Below are 21,748 nucleotides of genomic sequence, written 5' to 3' on the forward strand. Positions count from 1 at the left end.
GATGGCACAGTGTGGGAGACTACCATCTGGGATTTGTTTCAACGGAAACAAAATTATTCTCTGTGGTTTTATACTCTTCATGTGGGTTACACATGTCAGTTACAGCTTCCTCATGGCTGTGGCATTTGCTCCAAGTTGAAGGTTTTGATGATGTTCAAAGGAGGCCAGCAATCAGCATCAACGACAGCCTCTTCTCTCTATTTTGTCTACTGCATTTTCTATCTGCATGCAACTCTAATTGACACACTTGAGAGGTTTCCATGGCACAGTAATTTAACTGACATTTTCTCAGCAGCGGTAGATTATTTTTGTAAATTTGGGCAAAGCCTGAATTGCTCAGATAATGGTGCTGTGTCCCTGGTCGTCTTTCAGACTTTGTTTGTGCTATACCATAGTTGCCATTTAGTGGGCAATTGTCATCATCAACACTGTTAACTCAGAGCTGCCTTTCATGCTCAGAGGGAGTTTCAGGTTTATGGGACCGTACTGCTATATAGGTTTTGTCAACGCTGATCAATTCAATTTTGTTTTCATTATGGATACAGTAAGCTATACAATGTAAAATAGTAGTGTTGTACATCTAGGCAGGATGTAAATAGATGCATATTATGCAGCTAACATGGCTTGCATGTTATCGTAAGAAAGAAATATTTTCAAATGTATGTTTAGAAGGACTATTTTGTATATTTGTTTTTACATGGTGTTCCCGGCATTTCGATCACCTTTACCACCTATCTCTGTCTCCTAGAATACTTTCCCCATAAAGGGAAAAGGATGGTCACCCAGTTGGTGCCCCCTCTCTCTTGCTTTGTTCTGGAAAATAGCCAGTGGCTTTGCTCAGCAGCTCCAGAGAGCCTCCAGGAGCAGACTTTTACACAGAAGACAGTTTCTTAACCAGCACATTTTGACCTTGGTACCAAGGAAGCCAAGAGGCTTTTCCTAGACCATCCCACTAAATGCACAGCCTTCATTTAGCTGACTTTCCAACCTACTGAAATACGGACATCCCCATTTTCCAGAAGCCCCTGAGCTGTCCCCAGATGGGCTGGTGCCTCCCATATTCCCAAGGACAGCTTTCTAGGGGAGCAGAAACCTGCCATCCGCCAAGCCAAGCATCAGTAGCAATGGGCTTGGAGGTGTGATCTCATGGCAATAGGAAGGGCAAAACTGCAAGTGGAGAAGTGGAGGGCCAGGAAGAGAGAGGGTTGTAGATCATTGGCAGCACTTGCTCCAGGTGTCACTTTGAGGGGAAGACTGAACTTTGTGGTGGGAGCGAGACAGGGACAGAGCTAGTCTTCCCTACAACTTTGGGAAGCAGGCAATAGCTGTCTGCCAGCTGCTCCAGAGCATCCCGCCTCCTCCTACCCCTTTCTGCTTGGGACCAGAGAGGGAGCTGTGAGGGAAGAGGGCTGCTCAGCTCTGGCTCTGACAGAGTTGGTGCTAGGTGGCTTCCTTTGGCAGAGAAGGGATACAGCAGGACCGAGGCTGTTCAACCCTGCTGCTGGGGCAGGGATGGAAGGGATTTGAAGGATGGCTACAGGTGAGACTGATGGAGCAAAAAGGAGGTGCTTATGAGGCATAAGACTTGAACTCGCTACGTGAGATGTGACAATATCAGAGGACTCCTTAACATGAGTCTTCATTAGAGATATGCAGAAACCCTGCCATGCTGTTATGAATACGGTTTGCTGAGCAGTCACTGGAAGGACTGGCACAGGGCTGATGGCCACTGTGCTGGGTGGCTCCAGAGGAGCTGCATTACCCCTCTGTGTTACCCCCAGCTATCACCTATAAGATAACAGCTGTAGTGATTCAAGGCTCCTGGTAAGGCTATTTGAGATTTCAGAATTAAAAGCACTGTGTGGAAGCTAAACTGCTCATGGTTATTCTTCACAGGGTTTTCAAGTCTATTCCTAACACAAATTTTTAGTTTCTGCATTTTTTTCACTTGGTTGGAATATTCCAAGATAATGTTACACACAGGAATCCTGTAGAAATGCTCTGTTTCAGCCAGTCTACCAAACACTGGTGCATAGTAGCGAAATCTAGAATTGTTTTTTTCAGAAAGCATGCTTTATTGAGGTGGAGTCACTGCACCAAAGGAGCACATATTGAAAGACGCAATCTCATTCCCCTGCAGTTAGGACAGTCTGATTTCTTACTAAATCATTATTTTACTTCTTCTGTTCAGTTTTATTTTGAAATGTGTCAAATGATAAGGGTCCAATCCCAACCTTTCACTCTGCTCCATAGAGGTACATCCAGTTACGGTTTGCCCAACACAGCCTACATTTCTTCTTTTTCTGTTTCACTTACCTCCTCCTATTTATATTCCTTTCTTTCCTTTTATTTTGATAAATAAGTCTTCTCTGTCCTTCATGTTTATATCCTTTAAATATTTATCTGCTCTCCTCCTGTCTCCCTTTAGTCGTTGCTTAGTACGGTTTATGTTTAGCTCTTGGCAGTTACTCAAGTGACATAGGAAAAAAAAGAAGATTTCCTCTTCAGTTAGGTATTCCTTTAGAGTTCAAGCAGCTACATATATTTTCAGAATTGTATACAGGGACTGAGATGTAGATGGTGAGATCCTAATAATGTCAACAGCGGTTTTACTACTGACTGTTTTAGGGCCATGATTTCACCCAGAGACTCTCTGAACTTAGTCATATCTTTCATGAGGCTCCCTATATGGTAGTGGAATCCAGGCTGAAAAGTAATTTGCAATTGTTGGAGCACTGTGTTTCTCTCCTCACAGGAGAAAACCCTAGAACAGCCTTTTTTTCTTGTTGTTTGTGTGGCCAAGGGTTACTGATTGCAGAGCTTTAGTCAGTGTGTCAGTAATGACACGAGACCAGGCTTTCCCTTATGCTCTAATTTAGGAAATGACCTTGCCTTGACTTCACACCCTACTTGCTGATGGGACTTGGAGGCTTCTTCAGTGACAGACAGCCGTCTCACAGATGCTCATTTATTTTTATGAGGCAAACATATCAATGGAGCTATATTAAGCATGTCTGCTTAGCACGTCAGAGCCTGGGCGAGGGTTTGGTTTGCCTGCATGTTGACATTAAACACCACAATTTTCTTGAAATATTTAAGTTATGAATTCCTGTGTATTTTGTGTGCAAGTAGCTCAGAGGACTGGGTTGCAGGCAACCTGATAAACCTTGTTCTGCATGGTTTACATATAGAAGCTGTCACAGGACTTCATATCTCCTAAATCAACTGAGGGTCCTCAGTTTTGGATGGTAAGCCACTATCCCAGCTTCCTCAGTAATGCCTTAAATATACTAGTAACTCATTTCACAAACCAAAATATTTGGAATTCAGTAACTAAAATGCTCATCAAGAACATTTTGTTGGAGCAAGTCAGATTGGATTGTCTGTGTGTTTACCACATCCAAGCAGACTAATGGAAGAAGTGTTTAGAGTGAGAAGTCAGTCTAGTGCTGTTGTGGCCGGGGCTGCTACATAGCTCAGGGTGAATATTAACATTTGCCTCATACTCCATGACCAATCCATCCAAACCCTTCCTTCTGAGAAATGCACCTCTTGCTGTCCAGCCATTGCCTTGCATCACCCATATCAGAACTAATTTGGCAAACAGCTCTCCACTTAGGCCAATCACAAAAACATTACTTCATACTTTTGTATGTTTACCCTACATTTGGAAGACATGGGGATTCTGTTTGAAAAATTCCTGGTAGGCTTGGTGGACATATTTTTTCCTGAAGCACCCCTAAATCTTCTTTTTTGTTATTCCATCTTCTGAATGTGCATTGTGATTGATAAAGAAAAGATTCAATGTACCGTTTCTGGTAGAGTGTCTGTCCACTGGAACAGGACTGTTGAGTGAAATTTCACTTGAAAAAACATTGATAGTAAGCATTTCAGCAGAATGCTCTGGTTTGATTGTATGTATTTTTTTAAATTATTTTATACTTCTACATTGTAATTGGTGTTTAAGAAATAATAGATCCAGCAGTTGATTAAACCACGCTGGGCTTCAAGCTTAAAAGACAAGTGGTGAAACTCATTACTCTGAAAGACCCAGCAGTTTCTGGATGTCTGGATCATCTCCATCTCAAGCAGGACAAGAGAAAAACAGTTTCTTCCTTGCTTCTATTGACTTAGCAACATAGCCACAGCAAACACAAGGCGAGCGCTCATTTAATACTGGAATGCTCCACAGGTAGGAAACACTAGGCTCAGCGCTGCCTCTCCTTTGCATCTGCATGCGAGTTAGCCAGCGCTGCAGCAGGGCAGTAGCTGCAAGGGACTTAGAGTCTGACAGAAGATAACAGAGAAGTTTGATGGAGAAAATTCATCCCTCTGGACTGTGTTTAAGAGTAGGACTGAGGACTATATGTACCTGTATATCTTTTTTTCTGTTGGATTCTTGTAGGTTGGACCTGAATTTTAAATATCTATTTTGCGAGGGGAAAAAAGGCCAACTGTCTCATAACTGATTCAAGCAACTTTTCTCTATTGCAAATCTATATGAAACAGCCACCAGTTTCTCCCTTCAGGTCATCATAATTTCCAGAGCTACTGATGAATGGCGTTTACTGGGACTTCTGAATTCTAAGGCCAGCCCTCTTACTCATTTATCATTTTGAAATTATGCCTGTTCCTAAAGCATAAGTAATTATTTCCTGTCAGTAAGAGTTAATATTGAAACTGTTGCTATTGCCTGCAAGAGTAATAATAATTATTATACATCCGTTCAACTGAAGCAAATATAGTAAAAAATTAAAATATGTTACAGTAGAATTCAAGAAAAAATATATCACTTTATGGATCATTTGACAGGATATCACATCCACTGAAGGTAAATAAATTTAAATAAAACATATGCCTTACATTAAAAAAAAAGAAAGATTACCCAGGTGCAGCTATGTAGAGGTGTCGAAGGCTTTCAGTTTTGCACAAGTCATGGGCAGATGTATTTCCAGCTGTAGGTTTTGGCTTCTTGGAGGAGGTTACATGCTAGCGAATGGCAACTTTCTCTGCTCTTCATTGAGTCATTTATTCAGTTAGTTTTTAACAATGTTAGTTAAAACTGATTTATGGGATTGTAAGGGGTGTAATTCTGACTTTGTTGGTGTTGTGCATCACCATAGGATTTGGCTTATTGGATATGATTGCACATCTGCAGTTCACAGACCCTGGGGGGGAATGAATTCACCCAGGAGCTGTGCACAAGCACATCTGTGTGTATTCAGTTGGTCCAGTTCTGTTTAAAAATACACAAAAATTGAAATTTCACCTCTGCATGAGGACATGAGGTTTATATGATCATCTGGCTGGTCTGTCGGTCAGTACTTCTCTAATGATGGGGTTGAACCCACTGGCTGGCTTCAGCCAAAAATCTGAAACACACTTAAGCTCCTGCAGCGTCTGTGGGGTTTTTTGGCTGGGGAGACAGATCCAAGTTGGTGAGGTCACAGCTGCCAGAGATCCTACCAGGCAGGAAGGAGCCCTCTGAGCAGCATCCACAGCTCACCAGGCTGCTCCTCCCTGGGCAAGGGTGTCAGGAAAATGCGGGCAGAGCTCAGGTTATTGCTCTGTTTTCAGTGGGGTTGGTATGTCCTAGCTAGTATGTCTCCTGACAACTCCCATATGATTTTATTTGGTAGCGTTAGAGTTCACCAATCTGTCCTTTTAATTCTTGTTGGAAAATTGAGCAGAGGCACTTCAGAAGCATATTGCAAGATTTAGTGCAAGATTTAGTTAACTTTTCTGATCATTTATAGAAAATAATAAATAAGTGATAAATAATATAAATGGAAGTTCAATATTAAAAGTTTAGGATTTAGAGACATCTATCATTCCAAATCTCAACATTGAAGCATCCAAGCTACTTTTTTTTAATTAAGAAAAAAAAAAAAAAGGAAAGTCTTTGATTTCTCTAAAGCCAAATGTGTTGTTTCATGTAAAAGAGGGGGAAAAAAAAAAAAAAAAAGAGGAAAGGGGAGATAAAATGACCTCCTCCAGACCCTGGACTTCTAAAAACCAGTCTGTGTTCGTATTGATTTTTCAGAGTGCCCTTCTACAAAGGAGTGTCTCCTGCTCTGTAAAGCTGTTTTTTTCCTTTGCCGCAGCAGCACTAGGGCTGAGTGGTAAAGCTCTGTTTTTAACGGCTCATTCCCCGCCTCTAAAAGGTTCTGTATTTGGGGGCACAGAGGATCTTTCTTCCAGAAAAATAACCTTCATGAAATGATATGCATTTCAAAAGAGATGCCCATAAAATCCCTACATGACATTATGGGTATACTTCTATATTCAGGTGTCAACAGGACACTTTTCTGTTTTCCTTTGTGTTGTAATAATGCTCCACTGATAAGGTACAACATGAAAAGCTACTCTTTAGAAGATTTGAGTATAATACTGTGTGGAGGAGAAACACAGTAATGTAAATAGCATTTCCAAGCAGAACCATTGAAGCCAAAGTATGATCTGTTTTGTAAAGCCTGTATTTCTCCATATCTCATATAATTAGTCAGCACACAAGTACTTTGTCTTCCAGATGTACACAGTGTCAATTTGAAATTAGAATCTAACACTCTGCTTTTGTCTACAACAGCCAGCATTAAAAAACCAGATGAAAATAACAGAAATAGAATTGAAAATGATGTTGCATATAGTTTTATGTATATATTCCATTTTCTATACCACTCGTATATTCCAGTGCTACATGAAGAATTTAAAATTGAGTTGCATGTTCCTGAACCCGAGTCATATTTTGCTTTTGTTCCACTGGAGGCACGGTGCCGAGTTTTAGGGAAATGAGGACGCTAATGGATGAAATCTAAATCCATCATTTTATTCACTGACTTTTTTCTGCTGCTAACTATGTTTTTTGATGGTGATTTAATTAAGTTAACTTAGCTTCTAAATCCCCCTGTTCTTGCTTTCTTAATTAATTAGTGCTTCGCTCCTGGCTGAGCAGGGACATTTGTTATTGAATGGTCATTATGAAGGGCAGGGATGGGCAAATCATTTATAATCAATAATGCTTTTGGCCAAACATCTCTGAGCAGATTGTGAAACCTTTGACATTATTCATGTATTTTCTGTGTGTATCTTCCTGCAGCAACAGCGTTCTGTAAGCGGCAGTTGCTGGTGTCAGACATGCAAGGGGGTATCTCTCCCTGGTGTTGCAGGTCAGGGGATTAAGCAGCATTTTGGGTAAGATTGTCAAAAAGGACAAAACGTCATAAGGACAAGTCACTGAGGCACCAAACCCATCATCTGACAACCCATTCCTAGTTCCAAAAACAAATTAAGCTTTCAAATGCCAATTTCAGCCTGGTGACACTAAGAAGATTGCCTCCAAAAATCGGCGGAGAGAGACTGGCCTACTCAGAGAGGCAACCAGAGCACCAGGTCCTGCCCTGAGCCACCTCCAGAGGACTCTGAGGCAGGGGTACCAAGGTCCTGTGCCTCAAGGCAACCAGCAGGTGTTTACACTGGGACTAGAGTTATAAACAGTTGTATGAACCTAACACCAACTTACAAAAAATAAGTTACCGCTTTAGTGCAATTGAAAAGTGGTAGAACCCTTTTCAGCTTTGGATGCCTTGCAGAGCTCACAAAATCTATCTCAATCCCCTTTTAAAAACAGGGTTTAGGCTAGAAGTCGTTTAATGATTTCTAGAAGCATATTGGAGCATCCAGGTGCTTTGCTTGCATTTGCGAGGCTGCATCAGTAAGTCAGAGACGTTCACAGGGCATGAACCAGCAAATGACTGCAGTCTTGAGCAAAGCAGAATTGTGCTGGACCTCAGCTAATGTGTACATAAAATATTTCACCCATGAGACTCTCTGGCTTCCCCTTGCTGTGACTAACAGAGGTGAGAGCAAGTTTGGCACCTGTGGAGGAAGTTGGAATATATCGCATACGTCTCCACACCACCTGCATGGGCAGCCACAGCCTGGCTCCTTGCGCTGTCGCTGATCCCCAGAACAGGCAGGATGGAGGCAGACATGCTCCTTTTCTCTGCGCAGGTCTTCCTTGTAGGCATACGTCTTGGCTCCTGTCTCAGTTCTGATGCACCACACCACAGTTCCCCCTGTGCGTGAGCCCAAGACAGCTTTTGCTGCGTTGAGGAATTTGCTGTTTATCAAGTCTGATTTGCAGCTCAGTGCCCTTAGCTAAGGCAGTCCATTAAGATGTCTGCAATACGTGCTCTCTTGCTGGATCTTTCTCTACAAAAAGCTTTTACAGAGGAAAGCCGTAAGTGGAAAATGGGATCAGTCCTGGGAGCACTAACCTAAAGCGTCCATGCTCTGACAGGACCCAGGTGGCACCAAGGGAAGAATAGTGTGGGACACAAGTGGGGCACCAGGGGGGGTTTCAGCTCAGGAAGGAGGGCAAAAGGAAAAGCTATTTCATTTTTATTTGACATTTGAAAATTGAATTAATACCAATTTAAATTTGATACGTGTGTTAACTTGTATAAGGCTGTAGGTAAAACCCTCATGCCTTATAACACCAAATCTATATGCAAAACCCAAAACTACACTGCAAGTTAAATTGAAAATTACTTCTCTTGAAGTAGAAACATCAACTTTTACTCCACGTAAGTCTCAAGACAGGGAAAAGATGAGCAAAATATATACACACAAATTTAGAAAATAGCTTCAGGATAATTGTCTTCTAGTAGAACTAAGAATTACTTTGGGCAGCAGTGAGAAGGATACTGTTAAATAAAAATGTTTGGAAGTTATTCTTTGGCCAAAGAGGTGCCAGAAGCAATTCTGTGGCTCCACTGAAACCAGTGGCTGAATGATGTTTAACTTCACGGAGCTGTGACTTCAGCTCAGCTATCCAGTCACTAGATACATGGCAAGTTACTTTCCCCTTATGGTGAATTAGCTATAAATTTTAATCAGTATTGCAGTGAATAAATTAGTCTCTCTTCTATAAACTCCCCCTTTACAGCTCCTGTAGGCCATGGTTTCACTAATTAAAGTTCTCATTGGGTTGGCTCGACATCCTGCTGCATGATATGATGTCATTGCATGTACATCAAAAGATGTCCCTAGATCATCATTACTTGACAGCATACATAGCTGAGAGATGCACTGACTCTTAGTTTTTAAGTGAGATATATGGACAAGAAGTTCATTGGCTGAAATTTAATTTATATCTCCATGTTGGACTCTCAACCAAAGTTGGTATCATGAGACTTCAGAGAAGGAAGCAGGATTACCATTTTATTTTCTTATTCAGAAAATAACACATCTAGTCTGTTATTGAGAAGGAACTTTTTTTCTCTTGTTGGAAGATGCTCTGAATATACTTTTCCCTTTTCCCCTTTCCCATCTGTACCTCATGGTTATTAAAATTAAAACAGCACAAGAAGTAAAAATTCATACCTTAAATAAAACCCTCTCCTTAAGCATTCAGTGTTATATAAAGTAAGCAGTAACATCCTCTTCTTTTATGTTCAGAGCTAGACAGACAGAAGTGGATAAGCTCTGTTTATTTGCACGTATCCTTAACTGCCTCTACTTTTCTTTCATATCACATTAATACCTGGAAATGGGAACCATTTTTATTTCAGGGTAGCAGGTACTTCCTCTGCAGTTACAGGCTCCACCAGTCTGGTTCCTCCTGTCTCGCCACACCAGGGATTATTTCAGGGAGAGTTAATTTGTCCAAGAGCATGCAAACAATCTTTGTGACTTTGTGCTCTTTGCTCCAGGTTGTGTGCTCTGCCTCTGTCTGATATATAATTTAAAGATAAGTGGCAAAACTCATCTTTCAAACCATTTGATACCGGGTAGAAAGGGCAAGATGAGCACTATTTCCAATGAGCATTTTAATGATATAAGTAAACATCTGGTGTAAGCATTACCTGCCCAAGCCACCTGTGTGCTGCACTGAGGCGCCTGCAAGTGGCCATGTGAGGACAGGGGAGCTTAGTTATTTGCACTGTCCTCTGTGCCTTTGGTGTTTGTCCCCTGATATTAACAAGGGGCGGGCTGAAGAAGGGACTGTTCTGCAGCACTAGGCAGGTACCCATGCCTAGGGGAGAGTCCAGCCCTGCGCTGAGCAGTGCTGAACTGAGCTGCTCCATCGTCTTCCCTAGAGCTACTGAGGTCCAGTGCTGGTTTTGCAGCTCTCTGATAAGACCATCAGAGAAAAGGGATTCGCTCAGAAAGGCATCCATAGAAACAGGTCCTTGTCAGAGATCCAGTCACTTTGGAAATGAGTGGAGAAATTCATGGTGGTACATGTTCACTGATCCCCAAATGAGACTAAGGAAAGACATGCGTGTTTGCTTCGTCACCTGCGTAGAAGTACCTTTAATGTTCAGGCCTCATCATCCCTTGCCCTGTAGCAGCTGTTCAGACACTGTCCATCTCTCCCCATGCTGTTGGAGGAGTCCCTCCGTAGCCAGGATCTAGCAGGCTGAATAAGCAGCCAGAACTAATTCAGATCATGCTTGAGCAAATCAATCTAATTATCTGACTGCCAGGATGTAAGAACTAGAAGAGAAATGTCCCCAGTGGAGCAGACTGAGGCCACAGAATACTAGGGGAAAATATCAAAAGTGCAGAAGAGAGGCAGATGACAGAGGAGTCGGACAAAGCCAGAGCCTCATGCTGTTGAAATGTTATGTCAAAGTGCCGTCTCTTCTTAAAACCTTTCTTGACAAATATCAGACCCACATTGCCCCAATCCCAAAAATACAAGAGAGAGGAAGAGCAGGGAAATTCTTATTTCCAGGTGTATCTGGAATAAGAGAAAATAAATCCCTCCTGCTATGACAGAATTAATAGTAAAAGGAGTAGGGATTTAACCTTGCATGTTTTTGAAATATTGTGACAATGGATGTGCAGCATTTGGTACAATAACTAAGAGTGCCCTGTGGTATGTAAGTTGGTGCAAGCAGGTAGATACCTCTAGGGAGGCAACTTTAGAGGTTAAGATCAGGCACGGCCCAGGCACGTGGAAGTAATAGGGAAAGAACAGGACAGTGGGAGAAAGTAAATGGACTTGCCTTTTTAGATAATGTGTTTAATAGCTTCTTAGTGGGTAAGATGTACAAAAATCTGGGCTAATATAGCTTCTGCCCTCAGAGTGTTTAAATCAGGCAGTATCTGATGCTGGAAGACAGGGAAGGCAGGTCACCAACTCACGTGCCAAGCTGTGATCCTGATTACAGGTCCCAGTAACCTTTTTTGGAAGCCACTGTGAAGGTGATGATTAGAGCAGCTTTGGAGGAGACTAGGTTCAGAGCAGATATGGGGCCATGACTGAAGAGAATGAGGTGTCTTCTGTGCTGACATAACCTTTTCTCTAATGTTGCTGTGGCTGAGGTATACACGCAGGGAGGAGGGTGACACGGCAGCCTAACAGGTTCACAGCCTGTAACCACCACAGCAGCGAGCGGGGCACAGCGCAGGGGACTTTGGCAAAGCACCTGGCTGCACAGCTGTGCCTTTACCTGTTCAGAGGTTGAAATGATGGGGACAGGAGGGTGCACTGCTGTTCTGCCAGCCTATTCACACACCTCTGCAGTGTAAGTACAGAGAGGCAGTTCACTAGGCTATCTAACCAAGCTCAATGGGAAATGTCCTGCATAGAGTGTTCAGCAATGCGCACCTGTCCAACAGGAATTTCTGCCTGGGAACATCACTGATCTACAGCTTGAGAAATGCTCTACCTTCACATAGGTTAAGCATTTTGTGGGTGTATGGTGTGTGATTTTTACTCGTGAGTTAAAATTAAGATTCTGATGTTCCCTTTGTTTTTGCTTCTAGCCACAAGGTAGCTTAGGTTGAGTGAGCTAGTAAAGCTTGCGTCACTATTGACCTAGGTAAAGCATCAAAATAGCAAGAAATCCAAGTATCCCTCCACTCCTATTTAAGGTTTTCAGATTAGTTGTTTTGGACTTATTTCTCTGTGTGTCAGTTTTTAATGGACAGAAACAGAATATGTGTTTTCATTATGGCATGTTCATTACTTGGGTGCTGAGAGTACTCGGCTTCTCAGCAGATCCACAACACATGCAGGCTATGACAGAATCTCACTGAGATTTCAGGCTTTACCACCTAAAATAGTCTCATAACATCCGTTGTAGATGCTTTCAGCTGAAAAGCATGTTGGCATTGTGTAATGCAGAGAAAGAAGAAGAACATTTCAATACTACATTATGGAATTAATAAAATTGTGATTGACTGAAAAATGAATCTGTAGGATCAAGAGCTGATAATATGAGGACTTGAATCCTTGTTAATGTCTGAACATTCTGCTACATGTGTTTGCTATGAAATATTCAGCATTTGATTAGTTTGAACCCAGCTCACCTCTTTAACTACTTTTTCTCTTACTCTTTATTCATCTCAACCACAAAAGGTATTTTTCTCACTGCTGTCACACGATAATTTATCTCTACACATAGAAATAATTTTTTACTATTTTTAATCAGACTTTTTTTATTTGTTACTGATTGTTTGGGTGGTTTATTGGAGGCGTAAAATATTTTTTATAAATCACTTCCAGAGAGTGCTGTTCAGAGATATCTCATAAACACTTTATCAGCACAGTACAAAAAGTTAATTCACACAAGGTTAACCCAATGAGTTCTGGGACTGGTACGTTCCATTCAATCTTAAATGATATAGAGTTATTAATTTTGTATCATTTTAATTTTCACATTAACATTCTCTTCTGCAGAGCATAACGACCTTCCTGTTGTTTGTAATACTTTAGTCCTTTTACTTAGGACTGCTCTCTACAGAGAAAGACGTGGTGCTTTCCTGAAGAGCTTGCTTGTACTACACAGACAAGACAGGCAGAAAAAGGGGACACTAGAGAGTGGCATGATTTGCCAAAGATCACACTACAAGCCATCAGCAGAATCCAAATTGCCTGAACCTCATTCCAGTACTGTATCCAGTGACCATGCTGCCTCTTAATATGTTACTCTGCTTATTGTTCTTTCCTTATAGTTCGGGATCGGGTACGATCAAAAATGGAGAGAGATATTTTGGCAGAAGTGAATCATCCTTTCATAGTCAAGCTGCATTATGGTAACTATAATATAATTCATGTTTGTTCTTGAATTCTTGGGCAATTGTAACTAGATGTGTTATACTTTCATACAGATGCCCCCAGCCTACATTATGACTCTGTGTCTAACAGTCATACAGGCTACCTCTGTGAAATTCTTCATTTATGCTAAAGGAGAATTTCAGTATAAGTAGGTTTTAGCCATTCCTCCATGAGAATACATTTGGCTTAAAGTCTGGTGTGATAGTGCTGGTGGGATAGCTGGTGAGTATGCATCTGTCAACCCCCTCACCTGCTGTCAGGTATCATTTAGAAAACCAGAAAATCTAAATGAAAACTATTTTTGATAATCAGCAACAGTCCAACTTTGTATATGTGTGTATATGAATGTAGTGTCTTGCTGGCCTTGCCTTCCTCTGCCTCACCAGCTTCCTAAGGAGCCCCATTATTACTGTAAAGGGTCTTCTGAGGACATTTAGGATTTTGGATAGCACAGGCTCTCCTCTCACACAAACCTGGGAGCTTCTTTCCATGACTAGCCATCAGTGACTCCTGGTACCTTGTGCAGTGGAAAACAATATTAGTTCATAGGTGCTTAGCATAGAAAGAAATATATTGGTAATGCATTGCTGTCCCTCAACTGATACCACTTTTTTCCTGTAGTCTAAGCTTGATTGCTTAGTTCTATACAGAATTTTTTTTTTTTTCTGTTCTCAAAGTGCTGAAATGGCAGGGAAGCTAATAGCATGAATGATATACTGATAGTCAACAAGATTAATTTTTCAGAGACTTTATCTTGATTCAAACTTCCAACATCTCTATCTTTTTCTAATGCAGCATTTCAAACAGAGGGAAAGTTGTATCTAATACTAGATTTCCTGCGGGGAGGGGACCTTTTCACAAGACTCTCCAAAGAGGTAAGCTGATAGATTTTTAACTTAGAAATGGAAGACTATCGAGGATTTCCGGAACTCAGATTAAGTTGGTGGGAATGAAAAATGGCCTTGGGAGTAGTCCTGCTATTTGTATGTAATAGAGCTGTATCATCTTGCATATTTAAGTGGATTCTTAATAATTGTATTTGAATAATGCCATAGGTAATGCAGCAGATAGCATGTAATCATCACTGTTGTAGAAAATTGCATCACTGCCAAGCCACTCCCATAGCAAAACAGCCCCAGACTCATTGCTTGCAAAACACATCTTGGGTGTGATGTGAAAAGTCTGAGAAATCAGTCCCCAATACTTTTTGCCCTGGACATGGGCACAGAACCGCTGGAAAAACACAACTGCTGACAGCAGAAAGAAGAGATGGCTGTAGGTTGGGGCTGATCCCTGCACCAAGTGTGCAGACAGAGGGGCATCATAGAACCGTAGAATGATTTGGGTTGGAAGGAACCTTAAAGATCACCTAGCTCCAACCCCCCTGCCATGGGCAGGGACATCTTCCACCAGACCAGGTTGCTTGAAGCCCCATCCAGCCTGGCCTTGAACACTGCCAGGGAGGGGGCAGCCACAGCTTCTCTGGGCAACCTGTTCCTATGTCTCAAGCTGAACCACCCCAACTCTCTCAGCCTGTCCTCAGAGGGGAAGTGCTCCAGCCCTTGACCATCAGCCAGAGAGCGGGGAAAGAGCCGTCTCCTGCAGCAGCTGCTGGGAGCAGGTCAGAGGCCACGCACCACCCTGGGGCTTAGAGGATGGCTGTCACAGCCCTCACCTGCTTTTCCCCTGCCTGCTTGGGGCAGCTGCTGCATCCATCACCTTCCTGGGCTCCCATCCCTTCCCTGTCCTCTGCAGCTCCTGCCCTTGAAGAGATGCTGCTGCTGGAGAAAAAGGCAGCCAGGAAGTGGTCCAAATTTGAGTCTTGCAAATGACTATAGAGAGCAGCAGCGGCAGGTTTTCTAGGATCATTTAGCACTTGCCTGTGTCTCCAAATGCTTCTTTGAGCCAGCTGTCTGTGTTGCTTGAAGCAGTGCATCCTCCTGCACTTAGCCTCAGAGAGGACCCTGCAGGCAGCATGGGAGGCTCCAGTGAGGCAGCCCTGCTGCCCTAGGGCTTGCTTGCACCCCAACGTTGTCGGTCACCATCATGATGTCCCCAGCCCTTGGTCTCTTTCTAGCATGTGGAGACAGGGGTGCAGGCAACCACCTAGCACGCAGTCTTTAAAGGTAAGACAAGGACCTTTCAAATGTCATCCTGAGGGGAAGCTCCATTTGTTCTCCTTGGTTTGGGGAGTTACTGATGGACTAAAAAAAGCTGTGAAAACAGTCCTTTTATTCAAAAGTTCCCTAGATTTTTTTTTCCCCCTATCCAATTCCTGGTTCAGTGACATGCTGCAGGCTGCTGTATGTTCCCCAGCTTGGGACCCCAAGTATTTGCTTTCAAGGCTTTTATGCTAGTGCAAGAAGACATTAGCAACAGGTTACTTACACTGAAGAGTAATCATACGGATAAAATGTAAGTACTCAATACCTGGTAGAAGTTATTTTCAATGTGAGGAAAAAGATTAAAGAAAATAAAATGTCATTCTGCTGTTTGTCATGAAATCAGGCTTTGTTAGCAAGGCAGAGTACTGTCTTAGCAAAGATCTCTCTGATTTCATGGAAGAGAGCAAAAGTGATTCTTGCCTACAGAGGGCAGTTACTTGTTCTGCACAATCGGGGAGCTCAAAAGTGAGAGACCAGCTCAGATTTTGTACTCCTCTAAAACTTCACATTTTTCCCAAAGCTTTTCCTATGCAACGCACTAACTTTTCTGCTTTATACTATCAACAATGAGTCCTCTTAAATTGACAGTCCTGTTACGTACTTCTTTTTTCAGTGTTTGCAGCGCATCTTGTTTACCTATACTTTGCAGCTGTTTAATGGCAAGGTATCGCAAGGGAAAAAGTTATGGGAAAACTTGTACTGCTTACAATTTTATTATTATGGACTTGGTCCGACAGTATGGATTTCAGTGGACTTTCAGTCAGATCCCATATACTAGAGCATGCGTGAAAAGCTTGTCTCTCTCTTGCGCTGTCTTTCTGAGACATCTGACTTGAACTATGTATATCTGTATAGATTAGATTTTCCCTGATTCTATTGATCTAATCTCTTAGCTACATTATTTATTTTAAACCATATAAATAATTTAATTATTTTTATAGTTAATGTAATTTTTATGTTCACACCAATTAAATTTTTAATCAGAATTTTTGCTTATATATCCTTTCTTTCTAGCCTTTGCAGTGATAGTCTTAATTAAATTGTGACATCTGTTCTCTGAATCCTCTCTTTTTCTCAGCCCTCTGCAGCTTCAGAGCACTCAATTATCATGTCTTTTCCTTTCCAAGAGCGGAGACTTAATTTTAAAAATAAGCTCAGCAACTTCTACTGTAGATATTTGCATGTAAATTTGTATTGAGCTGACTAATTTTAGTTCTGTCATACATAGTATTCACACTTGTGTATCCAATGTATCAGCTTCTCTTTCTGCATCATTATTGTTGTACATATTGAAATTTAATTAAAAAGAACTTAATAACATCTGGGATACAATGAAAGTTGAACCAAAGGGGTTTCTTGCCATCTGAGTTTTTCTGAGCTTAGTGGTTTTTCAATTACAGAAGTTTCTTCCCACCTAAAACAGAGCTTTCAGTGTTAGCAGTATCTATATCGGCTATAGAAAGGAAGCAACCGCCCTCAGTTTAGACCTCATCAGGCCCTGGATGTTAGACAACATATCACTGCCTAGGGCATCCGCACTGAGATTCCTTGAACCCTCAGTGTGTGGGGTCTTTAATGCATCTCTGAGTCTCTTCATGCTGTATATTCTGCTCAGATTTGAAAGAGTTTCACTTCCCCATGTTATTTTGTGGGAATCTGGTAACGCATGCCAAGATTTTAGCAAATTAAGAGATATGAAAATAATAAGGGCTGCACTGAACGTATTGAATTTTGCCATTCATTTCTAAAGGCTAAAGAGTTAGAACCTTATTTGTGTTATTGAGGCATGATGTCATCTAAACTGATCAAACAGATGAATGAGAGCAGCATGTTTTAAGAAACAGAAGTACTTGACAGATCAGGTTTTGTTTTATGAAGAGGATCGGGTAAGAATTGTTAATGTGAGTTCAGACAAATTATGGAAAATGGAACCTGATATGATGATCCTTCCAGCATTCCCGAGTTAGGCAATTCCTTCCCCGTATCTGTTTAACACAAGCCAGCCCACCACTGTGTTCTTCTCTTCTTTCTCTCTAGGTGATGTTTACAGAAGAGGATGTCAAGTTCTACTTAGCTGAGCTGGCCTTGGCATTAGACCACCTCCATGGTCTTGGAATTATTTACAGGGATCTAAAACCGGAAAAGTAAGTTAATGAGAAAGAGCGAACTGAAACATAAGTATGTGAGATTTTAGGTCGTTTCTGCTCCTTGTTGTGCTAGTAAATCAAAAGGTGCCAGAGGCTCTGTCTTCCTTCTTGTATGTAAGACTCTATACATAAGACCCTCACCATCAGGAGTAGGGTCTTCCTATCATATCATTTAAGCATGAAGCCAAATACTTCAACTCTGTTCCAGTATGATGTGGCCTCTGTGTGCCTGGCCTTCAGTTTAGTGAATGATCTCAGTGCGGGATTCAGATCTCTGTGCCTTTCACTTCAGAAGCACTGTTCTCCATTTGCAGCATTTAATCTGGCCTTCCCCTTGGTGTGGTATGAACTTCTCCAAGCAACATCACTTCCTGCTCATGCAGAATAAGTTGTGGCATTGTTCAGTTTTATTGTAGCCATTGTTTAAAGTAAATTAGCATCTCTGAAAACTTTGCATATTAGCTCATGAGACACATGATAATCAGGAACTTTTATTAATAATCCAGAATATTTTCCAAAAAAAATTTCTTGCTTATACTTGCAGCTATTTTCTATTCCTAATGTGGTGCTATAGAGAATTCTCCTTTCTCTTTTTTTCTTTGCACTACATCGGTAGACTAAATGACATGCCCAGTGCTGTCCCTGGGAGTGATGTGATATTGGTTTTATTCCATTTCTCTTGCCTGGTGCTTTGCCTGCATCTTCTGCGCCAGCTCCAATAAAACAGGCTGCAACATTTCAAAGTTACCAGCCTTTTAAATGTAGTGATCACCATCATTTAAGTAAGATGACCACTGAGAACAGTTTGCTTGGCTGTTGTTTATACTTCAATATAGCAGCAGAGTAGCCTTTTCCTTCTGTGACATGAAGTTCAAAAGTATGCAGCTCTTTCTTTAAAATGGAGTGCTATTGCTTTCACACACATGGACAAATTAAGAGACTAAGAGTAATGGAAGGTAGACTTTGTAGGTGAGAAGTTGAAGGGAAGGAGGCTGTTTATCTACAATACTGTACTATGTGATTATAAATGCATTTTGTATTTTGGCTACAACAACAGTAGTGGTAGTACTATATGAATTCATACAGATGTACAGTACTTTGGGCTAGAGACCCTTTCACAAGTGACTGAAATTTGCAGTCTTGCCTGTTTATGCAGTCAAAACTGGAAACCAGAGTCTTTGTCAAATACAGGAAATCATCCTCCAAATTAAACCACTGGAGGGATGAAGGTAACGGTTTGCCACATAACTTGAAATGCAGGTAGGCAGTGGTCACACCATTGCTGCCACTGGCACGTGCTGTTGCCTCGTCAGCGAGCAGCTCTTTGGTTTCAACACTGTTCTGAATTGCTATTTTATTCATTCAGCATCAACAAACATGTACATTATAGAATAACTCCAATTACAGGTTTTCAGTTTTAAACTTTGTTTCTAGTGAGTGTTAGCATGAATCACGCACTACTTCTCTTTCTGGTGTTAGATGAAGCTGTTTTTCAAACCAACATGTGATATATGAAGCTGCTATTAGAACGTATCCAAATCAAATATAAGTCATGGTGCTGTTACGTTTATAGGCATATGCTGTAATTTTTTGCTCTAGGAGAAGTTAGAAACCGAGAAGAAAATTAAGTGCATGTCAAAACTATTCACTGTATTTGAGATACTGAGAACCTGATTTTTCAGAGTTCTCAGCGTTATGTGTCACTTTGAGTTTCAAAGCACATCTCTCATTGACTTCAGTTGCAAGTGAGAGCACTTAGAATTTCTGTAGACCAAACTGCAGTGTTTCAGATCAGGGATCAGTGAATTGAGAAATTAGAGTTCACCTGAGAAAGGAAGGTGTCACTGATTTTCCATTGTCACATAGAAACATGTCGAAAAGGCAAAGATGGAACCCAGTTATCTGTGCATTTTCATCTGGCCTGAGACCAGCCAACCATCCCCTTCACTGTACCGCTCTGCTAAAATCCCCGAGTATTAACTGTTCTGCCAACTGAGGCAAGAGTTCTCTGAAAGAAAACAAAAAGTATTGTGTGATTAAAGACCTTTATACAGCGAGATCACTGTGCAAGATTAAGGTGGCAGCACTCATTTTGGTATTTCATAACTTTGGAACATGGTTTATGGTCTTTGATGTATAAATAGATAACTAGTGACCCAGCTGAATCCAGATACAACTGTCATAGTATAAAATTACTTTACGTGATTATAACTATGGTTGTACAGGAAAGGGAATCACCCAGACTGGTATAACTCAGGTTCATACCTGGGAATAAATCAAGGCATCTGTTTGATTGAAACAGATTCTATTCTTTAAAAATAGCTTTATAAGTGCAAAGCCTATATGTAGCCGTGACTAGGACAGCAGAGTGTGACAGCCTATGATTTCACTGGAACTTTAGGTTGAGTAAAAAAACAGGTACAGCAGAAGAAAACAGTCATTCTGGAGGGAAAAAAAAGTTATATATTTTTAAGTTACATCTGGGAAAGGATAGTGCTCTAAATAAGATGACAAAAGAAAATTAGGACCATCCCAGGATGTTCTCATCCTCTCCTTGCCCCTGGGCAGGGCCAAATATAGGAAAGTCATTACAGGTGTGTTGCTAACCTATTCTTAATATAGCTGGTGCAGACCCCATGCTCTCCACAGGAGGCCTCTCAGCAGTGCTCCACCAGTTGTGCATCTAGAAAGTTGCTCCTAATAGCTAACTTGAAATTTCTTTGCTGCAGTTGCAGGCCATTGCTGCTTGGCCTAGACTCTCCAAACAGCTCGTTCTGCCCTCAGCAGCAGCCCCAGGGGATTGTGAGCACGTCTGTGTCCTCAGACCTCTCTTCTGTACCCTAAACAATCCAGCTAGTGAACTCTTCTTCATCAGTCAGTCTTTCTAGGTGTTTGGTGACTCTCATTTCTCCCCTTTGGTTTCTCTTGATCCGTATGTTGAATCTCTCGTGACTCCTTTGAAGTGCAATGTGCAGAATTGCACACACGTCTTCAGGAGAAGCATTACCAGTCTGATTAGAGCACAAGGTTTACTCTTATCAGATTTGCAGAACTAGAGATAAATTAAGTAGTTCATTAATTTTCCAATTCTCTCTTTCCCCTTTGTTAAAAGATAGGCACTGCATTTGACCTTTCGTTGTTCAGTGCTTTTGCTGCCCTCCAGAAGCTCCCAAAAGTAACTCTTAATAGATTTGAGATTGCTTCAGTCAGCTCTGTAAGTATCCTAAAATGAAGTTCATCGGAATCGTTTATGTTGAAGAAGACGAGTTAGAAAGTAACACTGTTCAGACCACTTGAAATAACCCTCAGTACATTAAAATTTAAGGTTCAACATTTTTTTAAGATTCCCTGAGCAAAAATCCATATTAACAATTCAAAACTACGAATTAATTTTAAGTGCAACCAGAATGTTTACCCTGGGAGTTGTTATAAAGTTAGCTGTACTTACTTCCAAAAGGCAATCAAGTTTCCTGGTTAAAGTCTTGTTTAGAACAAGCAGTTGCTTTTTCCCTTAAATTCTTGCAGCCAAACTCTTCTCCTTGAATTATCTTGGTGGTTCCAGTGGCATCCCTTGTGGAACAAGGTACTGTTTAGTCACACTGAAACCCATGGGTTTACTTACATGCAGAGGCATGTTGCTGTTGAAGAACTACAGATCAAGCTATTAAATACGGAAATATACCAAACTAGAAAAATGGGAACTTATTATAAAGTAGTATATGATGCATGTGTTATTTGTTATGCTGTGGTTTAAGGGTATGAGTGACTTAGAAGTAACTCTACCTTCTGAGAATGCACAGACTTTTTTTATTTATTTTTGCCTTTTCTATCTCCAGGTACCCAGATGCACCTTGATAAAGTTCTGTCGTAGGGGCTTTGATTAACAAGGAGTGGTTTACATAGTAATGGCCTCAGCTGTCTGTACAAGGGACAGTTCATATAACTACTCATACAAAAACTCGTGAATTGTTGAACTATATTTAAAAAAAAAATACTGCCATTTAACACGGCATGTTGCAAACAATGGCAATTCATTTGTGAATGTAGCTGCCCTGCATAGAGAGGGAAGATCTGAGAATCAGTAAAGGACAAAGACTTTTAATGGAAAATCACCATCCTCTTTCATTGAAGTAAGTCATCCCTTTGGGGGACTTCATGGTATCAATGGAGTCAAGCTACAGCAGCGATGAGTTTGACATAAGACTGTTCAGCATGGTGAGATAGTATAGGGTCATGCAAACACTGAAATGTCACAAAAGGTTGACAGTTTCTGAGAATCTTCATCTCTTTGAATACTGCATTCTCTCTGGTACATTCATAACAAAGCCTGCAATCAAATTAAACACTTTTATGAAGTTTCAGGT

At 41.2% G+C, this 21,748-nt stretch overlaps 1 protein-coding gene across 2 annotated transcripts in view; it reads left to right on the plus strand.

Moving 5' to 3' along the window:
• RPS6KA2 (ribosomal protein S6 kinase A2) overlaps positions 1-21,748 on the plus strand; it is a 310,509-nt gene that overhangs the window by 220,201 nt on the left and 68,560 nt on the right. For both annotated transcript variants that reach the window (XM_086461053.1, XM_086461054.1), the window contains 3 exons: positions 12,970-13,050; positions 13,868-13,947; positions 17,275-17,381. In XM_086461053.1, coding sequence (XP_086317179.1) covers positions 12,970-13,050; positions 13,868-13,947; positions 17,275-17,381 — 268 coding nt within the window. The remainder of the gene's footprint in view (positions 1-12,969; positions 13,051-13,867; positions 13,948-17,274; positions 17,382-21,748) is intronic.

The sequence above is a fragment of the Leptosomus discolor genome, chromosome 2 (assembly GCF_034619465.1).
Source record: "Leptosomus discolor isolate bLepDis1 chromosome 2, bLepDis1.hap2, whole genome shotgun sequence".
In the NCBI taxonomy this organism is placed as follows: Eukaryota; Metazoa; Chordata; class Aves; order Leptosomiformes; family Leptosomidae; genus Leptosomus; species Leptosomus discolor.